General features: G+C 34.8%; 1 protein-coding gene and 1 long non-coding RNA gene across 2 annotated transcripts in view; one reads left to right on the top strand and one right to left on the bottom strand.

The window, feature by feature from the left end:
* The window catches only part of LOC114536784, a 30257-nt gene that overhangs the window by 8314 nt on the left and 8951 nt on the right, over window positions 1-12992 (bottom strand). Inside the window, exons 17-20 of the mRNA XM_028558130.1 lie at window positions 12617-12768; window positions 12181-12468; window positions 4308-4433; window positions 1171-1283 (exon numbers count right to left, since the gene is read on the bottom strand). Coding sequence (XP_028413931.1) covers window positions 1171-1283; window positions 4308-4433; window positions 12181-12468; window positions 12617-12768 — 679 coding nt within the window. The remainder of the gene's footprint in view (window positions 1-1170; window positions 1284-4307; window positions 4434-12180; window positions 12469-12616; window positions 12769-12992) is intronic.
* LOC114536790 lies at window positions 2387-3721 on the top strand. Its single transcript, XR_003688482.1, has 4 exons — window positions 2387-2610; window positions 2720-2798; window positions 3191-3343; window positions 3662-3721. It is a non-coding gene; the product is annotated as an uncharacterized LOC114536790 (long non-coding RNA).

The raw sequence follows: 12992 nt of genomic DNA, 5'->3' as shown, positions 1-12992 counted from the left end.
ACATCCCTTCAATTTTGCTGTCAGGGATATCTTACTTAGGAATTTTCATGTGGTTTACTATATATCGGTGAAACTGGAAGATCTCTAAGGGTAAGGTTTGGTGAACACCGTAGGTCGGTTAGAAACCACGATAACACCAAGCCTGTTGCCAGACACTTTACCTCTGGTAATCATTGTGTCATGGACAGCTCCGACTTCCGGTACTAACAATAGCCGTAAACCACAAGAAATGCGACTCATCCTTGGCATTCTCCATCCCTCTGGCATAAATGAAAGACTCTCTTTCATTTAAGCTACTTCACTCATAGTAATATGACTATACCATTTCTTTGTTTACATGAAAGCTGGTTGTAATATGTTTTCGTTGCTGTTCAGGCTTCCCTCATTGCAGGCTATTCTTAGCACACAATCAAGCGTCTCTTTAGCAATGTAGCCTAATGTATTCCAACTTGTTTTATTTTTTTGTTTTCTATTGGCCCTTTTTTATCACGTGTTTTGCCCCCATACAAGACATATATTCTCCTCTACTTATTTTCATACTAACTCTCCTGACGAAGGTCCTTAAGTCGAAACGTCGAGAAGTGTTTTGTCTAATTTAGGCAGTTGTTATACCACATTTGATGCTAAGTTCATTGTGGTAGTTATATAATAACTGCCCCATTCGACATATTTAATTAAAAAAACAAATGTTTGAAAATATTTTTTCTCCAAAAAAACTTTCGCTTAAGTATTAGATATACGGTTCTATAACGCAGCTTAACTTCTGCGCATGTGAGACGTATTCCGTATTCTATGCACGCAATGAATTCGAATCAAAATGAGAAACAAGAGACTGGGAAAAGTCCCAGGTGGGAGGCTTTCCTTTCCTCAATGAAGATTATCACAACTAATCTTCCTTCATTGTTTAGCTCTTTTCTTATTACTCTTTGTATTTATTCAGTCCGCACTCCTTAATTGTATTTCTGCGCTCTCCCTGAGCTTCAGGCATGCGTGTTACGTTTCACTTCGGTGCAAAATTTCAGCACTGCTAGAGCCAATCAGATTGCAGGAAAGCCTGGAAATCAGCCCGCTACTGATTTGTAAAGTTGGTCTGGATAGAAAAATATTTTCCCTCGCTCCTAAACCATTATTCCAAATGTTGCAAAAATATATAATATAAACTAAACAAACCGCGTCTTCTATCCTTTTTTTCAACTTTCGAAACTCATTAGAGTCTGTACTTTCAAGATCCTTAGTATAGTTTTGTTTTATTGTTAACAGAACACGATGTCGTGTGATACTTCCTAAAAATGAAAAAGTTATTTTCGTTATCTTTTATAGCCAACGAATAAAATGTTCATTATATGTGTATAGAGATTTATGCACAGCAGAATGATGAAATAAAAATCGTATTTCACTGGATAAATCAATTTCATGCAATTTTATTGGACGTACGATGTTTTTCACGTGTGAAAAATGCTTTACACGGCTTTTGATTGGACATAAGATATTCTTTACGCGTCAAAAATTGTCGCGCCAAAAACATAATTCTCAAATTCAAGACAATCCATTTTCACATTCGGCACACTATCAAATCTTTCGGAAGGAATATCTCATTTCTATTGAACAAAATAACAAATAAACTGATCGGTAATAAATATATATGTTTTGAAGTATAAATTTTTTATTTTTGTAGTCGCCGTGTTTTTGTATAAAATTATTAGAAACGCGTCGATCTCAAATTAATCTCTATACACATTCAATAAACAAATTACTTCATGGTTGGCTCGTTTGTACGATTTTTATTTTGCACACTGTTAATTTTGAAGTGTTAAAATAGCACCACCGTAGGTGCCAAATCAACACCATGCAGTGGTGTTAAATAGAAAGTGCTATTTTGGCACCAACTTCGGTGCTAATTTAACACCACCAAATCTGGGATTACGCTAAAAGTGTCAATATGACACCATATTACCAGCACCATTGTTAGGTGCCAAAATGACACCTCTTTTATCGACGGAAAGTGTTAAAATAACGCCATATAGGGAGTTAAATATGGGGTGTCAAAATAACACCAAATGGCGGATAGGCCGGGAAAGAGCATGTTTGTTTGTTTTTAAGTTATTGGAAAATAAATTTGTATTTTTGAATGAGATGATTTTGGAACAAAGAATTCCCGTGCGTTTTCGCACAACTATTTATCTAAAAGACGACATGGAAATTCGGCTTGTAGCTATGAATACGTCAATTACGTTTCTATACAAAAAAAAACCCCGAGATACATCGATAGTGATCGATTGTCCTTTTTATTTTATCAAACTATGTTATTTTGTGCTATGTATTGATTGCTACAAAGTAAATATTTCGCAATCGCGTATAGGCATACGATGTATGTCCATATAAGGAACGAAATATGACACGTGTAGGCGCTTGCATGCAAATTTTTTGAGCGCGTCGTTTGAAAACTCATCTGAATCGTATATTCATCGAGATGTTTATGCTGCTGTGTTAAAGACGTTTTGAGCGTATTTACTCAACTATTTCTGTACTTCTAAATATCCTGAACAACAACGGACTCCCATAACGAAATTTCAAGGCAATTGGTTGTGGTATTATCTCAGAAACATCTTGGTAAGTGTTTGAATTTGATCAAATACAGACATACACAGTATCCATGTTCGCTCAAAGTCAAACGGCCAAATCGCCAAACAAACAAATGTGTGCTATTTTTCTATTCTAGAGAAGCCAAATGACGTATTCTACTTTACTGCGATCACTTCAGAAAGCTGTGGTCAAAGAAAATATCATTGCAATAATAGGTATCTATTCATATTTACTTTACCGTAATTTTATGCGTCTTCGCTTGTCTCTTATATTATTGACATAATTTAGCGATATTTTATCCTATATCAACGATTGTCCGTGCTCTATTTTCATATATTAACGATAATCCTTGCTCTATTTTGATAAATTTGATGTTAGAGAGCAAGTTATTTGTTTAAAATCAATGCCTGTGTATGTCTTTTGATAAAATTATTACTGTAAGAAATATAATCTCCTACAGGTTACCTGAGAGTCCCATTTAGCCTGTCATTTTTCAAATTCACATTTATATTTTAGTCAAATAACAAAGTATGTTTCCATAATTTAGTAAAATCATTTTCTTTTGCAAGTAAGGTTTGCAACTGAACACATTCTTTTTTTTTTGCAGGTAAAGTGGAAGTGAAATGTGCAAGAACAAATTGGTCCATGGTATGGCTGGCAAATTTCAATCAGGAATGCCAAAAATTGGGCCAAGAAGTATGTATTGGTTCTTTCGAACAGGATAGAAACAAGAAACAAGATTAGCTGCACAGAGAATCAGGTATATCATGCAATTAATATACTATAATTTTCCCAAGGACAAAATTACAATGTCACTTGTAGTTTATTGCCCCAAAATCTGCAATTTAGACTGTCTTTATCCAATGCTTAGTGTGCCTATTATAGTTTTGGTAACCTAACTAGATTTTCTGCTATTGATATTTGATAAACAATTGTTTTTCAAAACAGACATTCAGAGCACAGCTTGTGGTTGCTTTAGGTCTAACTGAAGGAGAATCTCTCCTCTTTATGCTAAGAAACCTTGTGGGCTGATTTGACTTGCTAATAATACTAATGATTATTGATAAATTTATCTTAGGGTTGATGACTCCATATACAGATGAGGACATACAAATAATAAAAAATGGCCATGGAAAACATGCTGGGAAGTGAGTTTTTGTGGATAAATTTATACGAACTTGACATTACTTGTCGAAAATTGTAATGTTGCATTATAAGAACTTGACATTGATTGTCGAAAATTGTAAATAATTGTCTGGTTGTTTTTTGTTAATAGTCCTACAGGAGAAATTGTAAATATGCAACTGTGACCAAATATATTGATTTTTAGTTTCCTTGTATAAGTGTCATTAATTTTGATTTAGATATGATTACTGATGTTAGAACTGCACATTAAATTGCAGTAGGTAAAAAGGTGCTGCTTTAACACCAAATGTAGTGCTATTTAAACACCCAAAGGTGTTATTCTGACACCAGAATGGGCGTTAATTTAGCACCAGGGATTGGAGTTAATTTAGCACCCAGGTCATGGTGTTAAAATAGCACCTCGACAGGTGTTATTTTTGCCATATTCATTCAACACCTTTTTTGGTGCTAAATTAACACCTTCAAATTAACAGTGCACTCGTTGTGAATGATCGCAAACTCACTCGTTCGCTTTGCTATCCTTCACATTTTAGACTTAACGCTAAAATCAAGATTGTTTTAATTGCTAGCTGTTTTACCTTGATCAAGACATACTGCATCTTTTTTCACCCCATTGCATTCACATTTATATGAGCCGAGAAGATTGACACAATCATATCCTTCACCACAATTATTTAGTGTCTTATTCTTACACTCGTCTACATCTGAAAAAATGGTGGAAAAGAAAGAGGAAATAACATTAGTGAAAATGCATGCGGACTACTCTTACAGTGATCAAAGTGATGTATGCAAAGTAAACACGAATTAAACATAAGCGCACTACGATGAGTTTGAGCATTTTGCACAAACATCGCGAAGGTCTTCCAAGGAATTTAAGATTCAATTACAACAAGAAATATGACATAGTTTGCAAAATCTCGCAAAAACAAACTATTTTCATGTTGAGATTCAATCATTTCCTCGGAACGCAAAGTCTGGCAAATGAAAGTCAAAAAGACTTTCGGAGAGGCATCAAATCAATGTCTTCCCTTGCAGACAAAAATGTCGGAATATATAAACAGATCAGAGACGTAAAAAAACAATATATTTAATTAGTTAAATCATTACTAGCATATACTATGCAATGAAGAAAGCCTTAAAAAGTAAAACAAAACATTTGAAATGAAAAAAAACATTTGTATTAGGCGACTTACCTTTAATAATATACAAACCTGGAGAATAAAAATTCAAATCTTCTAAACAGAAAAAGAAGCTTTACCCTTACTTTCATCATGGTGCATTCTTTTTGCACCATTTCACGACCTTATTGAGATCATGTCTTCTTCACTTCCACTTCATTTTGGCATATGACGAGGCCTTTAAGTAAAAAAAGCGAGAAAAGATGGTGATAAAAACACCTCGAAAGCAATCTTAAAGTTCAAGAATTTGTATAACTTATCCTAATCCTGGAAAGCCTCATGCAATTCATTAAACATTTATTTCAATAATAATTAAATCGTAATTGCCCTCTCGTTAAAATCACCCTCAAACCTTCAATGCATTGTATTCCTGGCACTAACAAGTATGACACTAAACATTTACTTAATGGTTTCGCTGACCTGATCCAAACACGCGGGTATATTTTGTGAAGAAGAAATACTTGATTTAAATGCATTTACGCGAAATGCGTTAAGGAATATTAAACGGCTTCATTACAAAATTTCAAATTTCATTTTTTAAACATGTAAGGTACTAAACGATAATTCAAAAATTAGAATATGCCAATAACAAGCTGTAATCTAGAAATTTACACTTAACTATACGGTTCTTTCAAATGATAATCGTGGATTAACGTTTAAGTGGGTTATTGATTATTTTAGTATTATTTTTGCAGTAATTAATATTGCCGCATGTTCGCGTTTCAGCAGCGGTGGAACTTTGCTGTTGATTGATAACAAATGCCCAATGTTCTGACAGGTCTTATCAATATGAGGGCGGGCCGAATTTCGTATGATCGTAGTCACTGCTGGTTGGTCAGCATGGAAACGCGGACACCGGACATGGGTATCTATTCTCAGAAAGACGTTTGTTTAAGTTTCGTTCGTCTGAGCACTCAGGTCCTCTTAAAGACCGATGCGTTTAATCGTATACGATTCTTATCCTGACGTATAAATATGACTAACCAAAGTTCTCTCAGATCTCTGCAATATAATAGCTCCATTATATACTTGGAAGCTCTGCATAAAAAGTTCGATCAACTTAATAGTGGATTCATGAAAGCGTCTAAAGAATTTATTGCGTTTCTGTAATCTTTGTTGCTGATTGTAATATAAAACCTAACATTATCATCTTCTCTAGTTGATTACGTCATTTTCCTGTATATAGACCTATCAAGCTTGTAAATAATTTCGTCTGGTTTGACAATCATTCTGAAATAGCGTGGAATAATATCACCAATTAAATAATTGCATCTTGTCTTTCTAATAACTTAAATCCTGGGTTTGCAGGATGCCTTTGTTCATCGGAGCACGTTCATTTTATACTTTTAATACTCAAGAAACGTGGCAGCTATTAATTATTAAAGGCGGATTTCCACTTACAGCGAAATCGTTCGCTAGCGAAATATTTGCATATTTTCTTTTGAATTGAGAACAGTCAAGTCAAACTAATTTATTTATGCTGTTAAAATTCAAAAGAAAACATGCAAATATTTCGGTAGCCAACGATTTCGTTGTAAGTGGAAATCGGCCTTAAAGGAGGCTTCCTGTGGCTATTAAAATCAGAACTTGCAGCCCTGCTGCAGCGCATCTGTTTCCAAAAAAATTCAGAAGACGAATTTATTTTGAGCGATGTTTTGAACAAGGTGAAGAAACAAGTGGCAGTGTGCCAGTGTTATATTGACCGTGTAATAATGATATATCATCTTAGTCTTAGATAAATAAGAGACAAAACTATAGAAGGCGAATTACGGAAGCGGGAAGCTCTGTCTGAAATATTGTTATGTCGCCAGCATTGTTCTATTAAGAAAACCGAAAGTAGTCATTCGACCAGTCGAACATTATGATAGAGCATCGTTAGAACCTAGCATTAAAAAATATAGATAAATGTTCGAATAAGCCTCAAAACTCGCCGATAATTGAATTCTAGTGTGTCTCATATTACAATGGCAATGCATATATTGCTTGTCTATTCAAACACTGAGATCTAAACTCTGTCGGGTGACTCAAGTCTCTGTTTACACCCTGTGACCGACTGCGACACTCGTTTTCTACACTAGTTCAGATATTGAAACTTAGCCATACACTTTTATTTGCATATCACTAAAAATTCTAAAGAGTGTTTCGCTTATTATACCCATCCTTTCTCACGTGTTTGTATTAGCGACTAGTCTTGGATTAACTGCGATTCAATGAAGCGATAAACAGCGGGTTGTCGCTGTTGTAACACCCAGAGCTGAAACGTTGCAGTGAACAATGCAAGCACAGCTACACAAAGTCTTTAAAATATATAGTGTTAGAAATGAATATGCGTCGTAATAAGTCCTCTCACTCATATTCGTATTCACAGGTATTAAGGATCAAATCTATCCTGGTGAATTATATCCATAATAAAAATTCAGCTATCATATATGCATAATATCGACAGAAACCGCTAACCTATATCGTGTTAACCTCAATATCCGGATGCTGTATTCATCAACATAAAAAAGTAAAGACTACCGCGATGCGAAACTTTATGGCCAATAGTTTTATTGGAATCTCTCGAGCTCTATGCTATACGTAAACATGCAACAAGACGAACAATTACTTCGCCAAAAAATATTCGTTTGTTAAATGTTTCCACGGTACACGGTGACATTATGTAACGAACGAACTAAAGCGGCTTTAGCATTGGATTAGGTTTAGTTTTGAATACGTATTTAGCCTGCTACATGGCGCCGTAACACTCTTACATCTCTCTTGAATGAGTCAACTTGAATATTATGCACTGAATAATTATGTTGCTGTGGACGGTATCTTTGTATTAAGGTAAAAAACATTTAGTTCGCGCCTGTTGAATGAAACGATAGACTTGCTTTTTATTTTGAACTTATCCACCGTTTAAGCTAAACGGACTTGACAAAACCGGCCCCAGATATACCAGATGTATGGATCTCATATATGCAACAAACCTGTGGTTCGAACATCTGGCGGATCACGCCATTCGTCTGGTTTAATGCCTTTTTGTTTTGCTTGAAAGATGAAGTTAAATTCTTCTAAAATTTCATGCAGACCATCTATTTAAACCTCCAATAGCCAGCACTGAGTTTCAACTAATCACACATCGCGAAAGTATTACAATAAACAGTATATAGAACAGTGCGACTGTACAAGTAAACACTTTATCAAAATACTCAATCGCTTTCGAATTTACATTCTATAAACGTACATTTGATCAAAAACTTGTAATGTTCAGTACTTACACATTAGTGCAACTCCCATACATCCAGGACCATGTTTTAAAATCTTTTTAGTGCAGGGGATTTGATGTGTGTATACTGTACGACAACTACACAAACGAATGAGGAAGTGTAACTTGAGCCGTGTGTCAAATTCCAATCCGGGTCCCCCGTGGAGAAGATTGAGTCATAAGATCTAAATAGTTCTAAATATATACCAGTAATTAAATAAAATATTTAAGAAATGCGAACGAATTCTATGGTCTTTCATGATATTGAATTGATTCGGTGTTTTGGTACAGCTAAGCTAGCTACAAGCTCTTTTCTTCAGCAAAATATTTTAATTTTGACTCTACGTAGGAAAGCTATCACCACTTGTCAAAACATCAGCCGATTGTCAAGTTCATACAACAAGTTGAGACACGCACGCACAAAGTAAATATTTGGCAGAGAAGCGAAATTTAATTCTGAAGCAATGATGAGTTTTAAATTGTTTTTGTGCTATATAATAATCGAGATTCCTCATTTGTTATCTGACTTTATTGTTTAGACATGAACATCTGCCGCAACTGATTATTCAAGCTTTCTCTTGACATATTTTAGTAATTGCTGTTGCATAACATAACACATTACACCGCACTGACTGCAATATCTGAAACAAAATCTTAATCTGTCAGAACAAATCATGCCCCTAAAAAATTCGCCTTTCCGTGCTGTAAAAACAAGCGTAGGTATAAAAATACATACCTGACTCTTGAGTTTTTTGTTTTCAAAGAAATTTCAAATGCCATATAGTGCATGTTACTTGCATGTTTCCTAGCAGGAAGTCTTTCCTTAAGTTGAAAAAACACTTTTTTATGTCACGGAATCTTTCTGCCGGAATGTATTTTGTGCGGTGCCAAAAGCATTTGTATATATTTCCTTATGCAGGCATTGTATAGTGTAGCCTGTCAACGGCACATGTCTTTTCATTTTCGAGATAAATATTGGCTTTGTCTGTCAGGGAAGTACAGTAGTTTCGAAACGTGAAACGCGGAACTCTTAGGTTGTGCATGTGAAATGCACGCAGCAAAATATACCATGCACTCATGTACATATTTATCAGTTTTAATAATTAAAAACAATTAAATAGTAATACTAAAATGTATCCATGCACAGACATTTAAACACAAACAAACACTATAAGTGGAAATATTCTTATATACAAATTAAATGATACAAAAGCATAACCGATGATATTAAATAGCTATAATAATTGTGCCAACAATTTTATATCGTCATTAAAATTTTCGGGGGTTTCCTGTTCCCTGATTTACGAATACGAATTCTAAGAGTGAATACATATTCTAAAATTTTTAATTTGTTTTCATTAAAGTACCATGAAAACATAATTCAACAAGATATTTGCCGTATTTAGACCCATAACAATGCTAAAAATATAGTACAAATTTCCGCATGACGCAATCGAACTTGTATCAGATGTTGATGTATACGGGATTCCCTTTTGTTTAGAAACTAACTGCGTTAGCGTTAGTGACAACTTAAATTATGAGCTCGCTAAATTGTTAGCTACGAAAGGATGGATGCTAAAATATCCTGTTGCAAAATATCTCATTATAATTCCTCATGCGGATAATTATATTCAGAGTTGACTATGTTATAACAAACTCCGAAAATGTGGAAAGAGAAAGCGTGTAACAGTTTTTTTGGCTGTTTTAATTAGGTTGTTTATTCATTACACTTCACTCTTGCATATACTTCTTGCTCAGGGTCAACATTACAAAGCCCTTGGCAGGCTATAAGCATCAAACATGTCCATGGTCGGCTATAAGCATCAAACATGTTCAGGTCGATCAACATTATTATATAAATACTCATTTTACAAATATAGTCAATTAAAACTTAATTTAATTGGTATATTTGGCTTGTATTTCGTCTAAAATAACGATCTCGACGCCGCATATACCAGTCACTACGACTATTATATCGTGTTTAGTTGCTATTCAAAGCCGTGCGAGCCAGAAAAATAGCGAAATCTAATGAATGACATTGTAATATCCGGCCTGCAGTGCGCCATTCACTGAAAAACAATCCGAATATTTCAAACATTTGAGAATCGTGAAATAAATAGAATAATGCTTTCTTGAACAACAATCAAGCTCTCCGTTTCATGCTAGCTTCTGAAATATTTCTTTTCAATTGCATGGGTCTTCAGAAATTAATTATTTCTTTCTAAGTTGAGGTATAATCTTCGCTACAATATGTTTTGTCATATGATTAGATTGGTCACAAAGTTCTTCTCAAACTAATATTCGAAATCGTTTTTATTGTTGTGCAGTCGAATGGCTGAGAAAATTCAGACTGGTAAACCCCAAATAATGCTTAATATGACAAGTGGGTGATTTTGCATTTATAATTAAAATTTTATGAATTTTTGTTTACATCCATTTAACCGTAAACTTGATGTTGCGCGCCAGAAAAAATTCAGCTGTAAAAGGAGGTTCAATGTGCCTCGATAAAGCCCATTTAAACTACCAATAGACCTGAAGACGGGCAATGAGTACAAGTTCAAATACGAAAGTGATGAAATACGCTTATGATTTATTTAATTTTGTTTTGATTCTCCCTTGGCCTTGCAATTCATCATCACGAAACATACTTTGCATTTTGCACAGTTTACATCTTGCACTTTACATACTTGCTCTTGACTTCTAATGAAGTCGACGATGAAAACGAAATCCTGCTGGTTTTCACGAATGTAGTTCTGTACGGTATTTTGGCAGAAATGTGACATCTTTACACGCATTTATCAGTTGGAATACATATATATACGCCAGTATACGAATCGCATCTTGTAGATCGGCAATTTCAAGGGCATGCATATCATGAAATTAGTTCTGTATTTTCATCAGAAATTATACCTTTCAATTCTTCCACATTCTAGAAAATTCACTTGATTGTGTTTAAAGTATCTCATGTAGTTTATAACAAAATGTATCTTTGTCATAATTTTTAAATTGCCGCGTGAAACGATAAATTTGGGTGTTCGCGGAATTAAGATTCCCAGGCATATACGCAACAACTATTTCCAAACGATATGTCCTTTTTCGAAAAGAATCGGTAAACCTACACGAAATTACATCATTAATGTAAGCATGCTTGTGGCAATGTCACTATTATCAGTGGTATTACAAAACAGCAATGCAACTACACAGGTGATGACGCCACGCGGATTAACGGTATATACAAACTCATTTCTCCTCATTTATTCAAAAGCTGCCTTACCTTTTCGAGATTTGATGTTGTTTGGCGTGCAAGCTGAAGACGTGTACTGATTTTATAGAACTGAGGATTCTCCCGTATCAACGCAGATCTTTTTTCCTGACGATTTTTCCTCGTGCAATGACATGCAGAGGGTGCATGTAGACTTTCCATTCAAGTTATCAGTTGTTTATCATTTCCTTTGTGCTTACCGCCATTTTGCTCCTATGGAGTCGTATTCTCACGTAGAAAAACTAGACGTGCTTTCACTCGCTATTATTTGCTCATAGCTAAACATCTTATTAACCTTTTTCACGATGACGAATATGCTGCCATTTTTGGGGTAATTTTTTCGAAACCACAAGCGTGAAGTCTAATAACGGCCACAGTCTTTCTTTTAAGACTGGAGTTATTCTTAAAATAGCTTGTTGATTTTAAAAAAAATGCATAATTTTTAAACTCATTTCAGAAAATTGAAAGTACCCAAAACGTCATCGTGACAAAGGCTAATTCAGCAGGGAAGCAGATGCTGAGATTTGTGCCATGCATGCGCGGCGAAAATAATTATTTTCCCCACGACCTCGCGAGATGAAACTCTCACGAAAACTAACCACACATGAGATCATTATGGAGGTGAGCTACCATTAGCGCAGCACCCGGCACCTAACAACTCTCGTATGGGTCGGCTTTTAACGGGAAATAAGAATGTATGCAAATCTCTAGTTGAGATTGTCCGGTTAAAATTAGTCGACACCTTATAGCGAAATATTTACCCTCCTTTGTCTTTTCTTTAATTGCAATCTTGTCTCCACCGCCATGTTTATTATACCCCTGAACTGTGATGTCGTAAAGTGTACCAGTTTCCAGATCACTCAATGTTACATTAAGGATGGTCGATGGTACTACTTGTGTCTTGTATTTTGAATCAGATTGTTCTTTGTAGATCACCATGTAACCAATAATTTTAAAAAATTCGTCCGCTGCGGGTTTCTTCCAAGCGATATCAATGCTTTTCTGCGTTATTTTAGTAAACTTAAGATCCTTTGGTGGAGGAGGTGGTTCTGCAAGGAATATAATAATCAAACCTTTCATAAATACCTTCTGTATTGTTTATTTCATTTCATGAATAAGTATAGCGTAAATACAAAAAGGGAAAAGATCACAATTCATTCTGCACATGCAACAAAAGTTTAATTTCCACAAGTTTACCTGTTATAAATATGTTGCCTTTAACTTTGTACTCCCCAATTTTTCCTTCTTTAATAACCTTCTCTCTCAATGTTTCGCCAACGACAACTTTCTTATTAGTATCTGGATCTCTCCGGTAAATAACCCTCAATTCTACTACGAGAGATACATTCCTAGGTGAAAGTATGAGAAAAAGTGAAAAATCTTAAAAGGCAAATACACATGAGAGCATTGCTTTGACGGAAATCCATTTAAAAAATATAATTAGAATCTCCTAGTGATAAAAGCGCCTTAAAATTCACTTGGGATATTAATAAATATACCAAATTTCAGATGAAGAGTGGAAAGAAATTACAATTACATTTATCTTATTTTTTTCGGTTCGCGCATCATGTAT

Source organism: Dendronephthya gigantea, unplaced genomic scaffold (genome assembly GCF_004324835.1).
Source record: "Dendronephthya gigantea isolate DGI-Jeju-01 unplaced genomic scaffold, DenGig_1.0 000147F, whole genome shotgun sequence".
NCBI classification, from domain to species: Eukaryota; Metazoa; Cnidaria; class Anthozoa; order Malacalcyonacea; family Nephtheidae; genus Dendronephthya; species Dendronephthya gigantea.
This window is presented reverse-complemented; position numbering and strand designations above follow the sequence as displayed.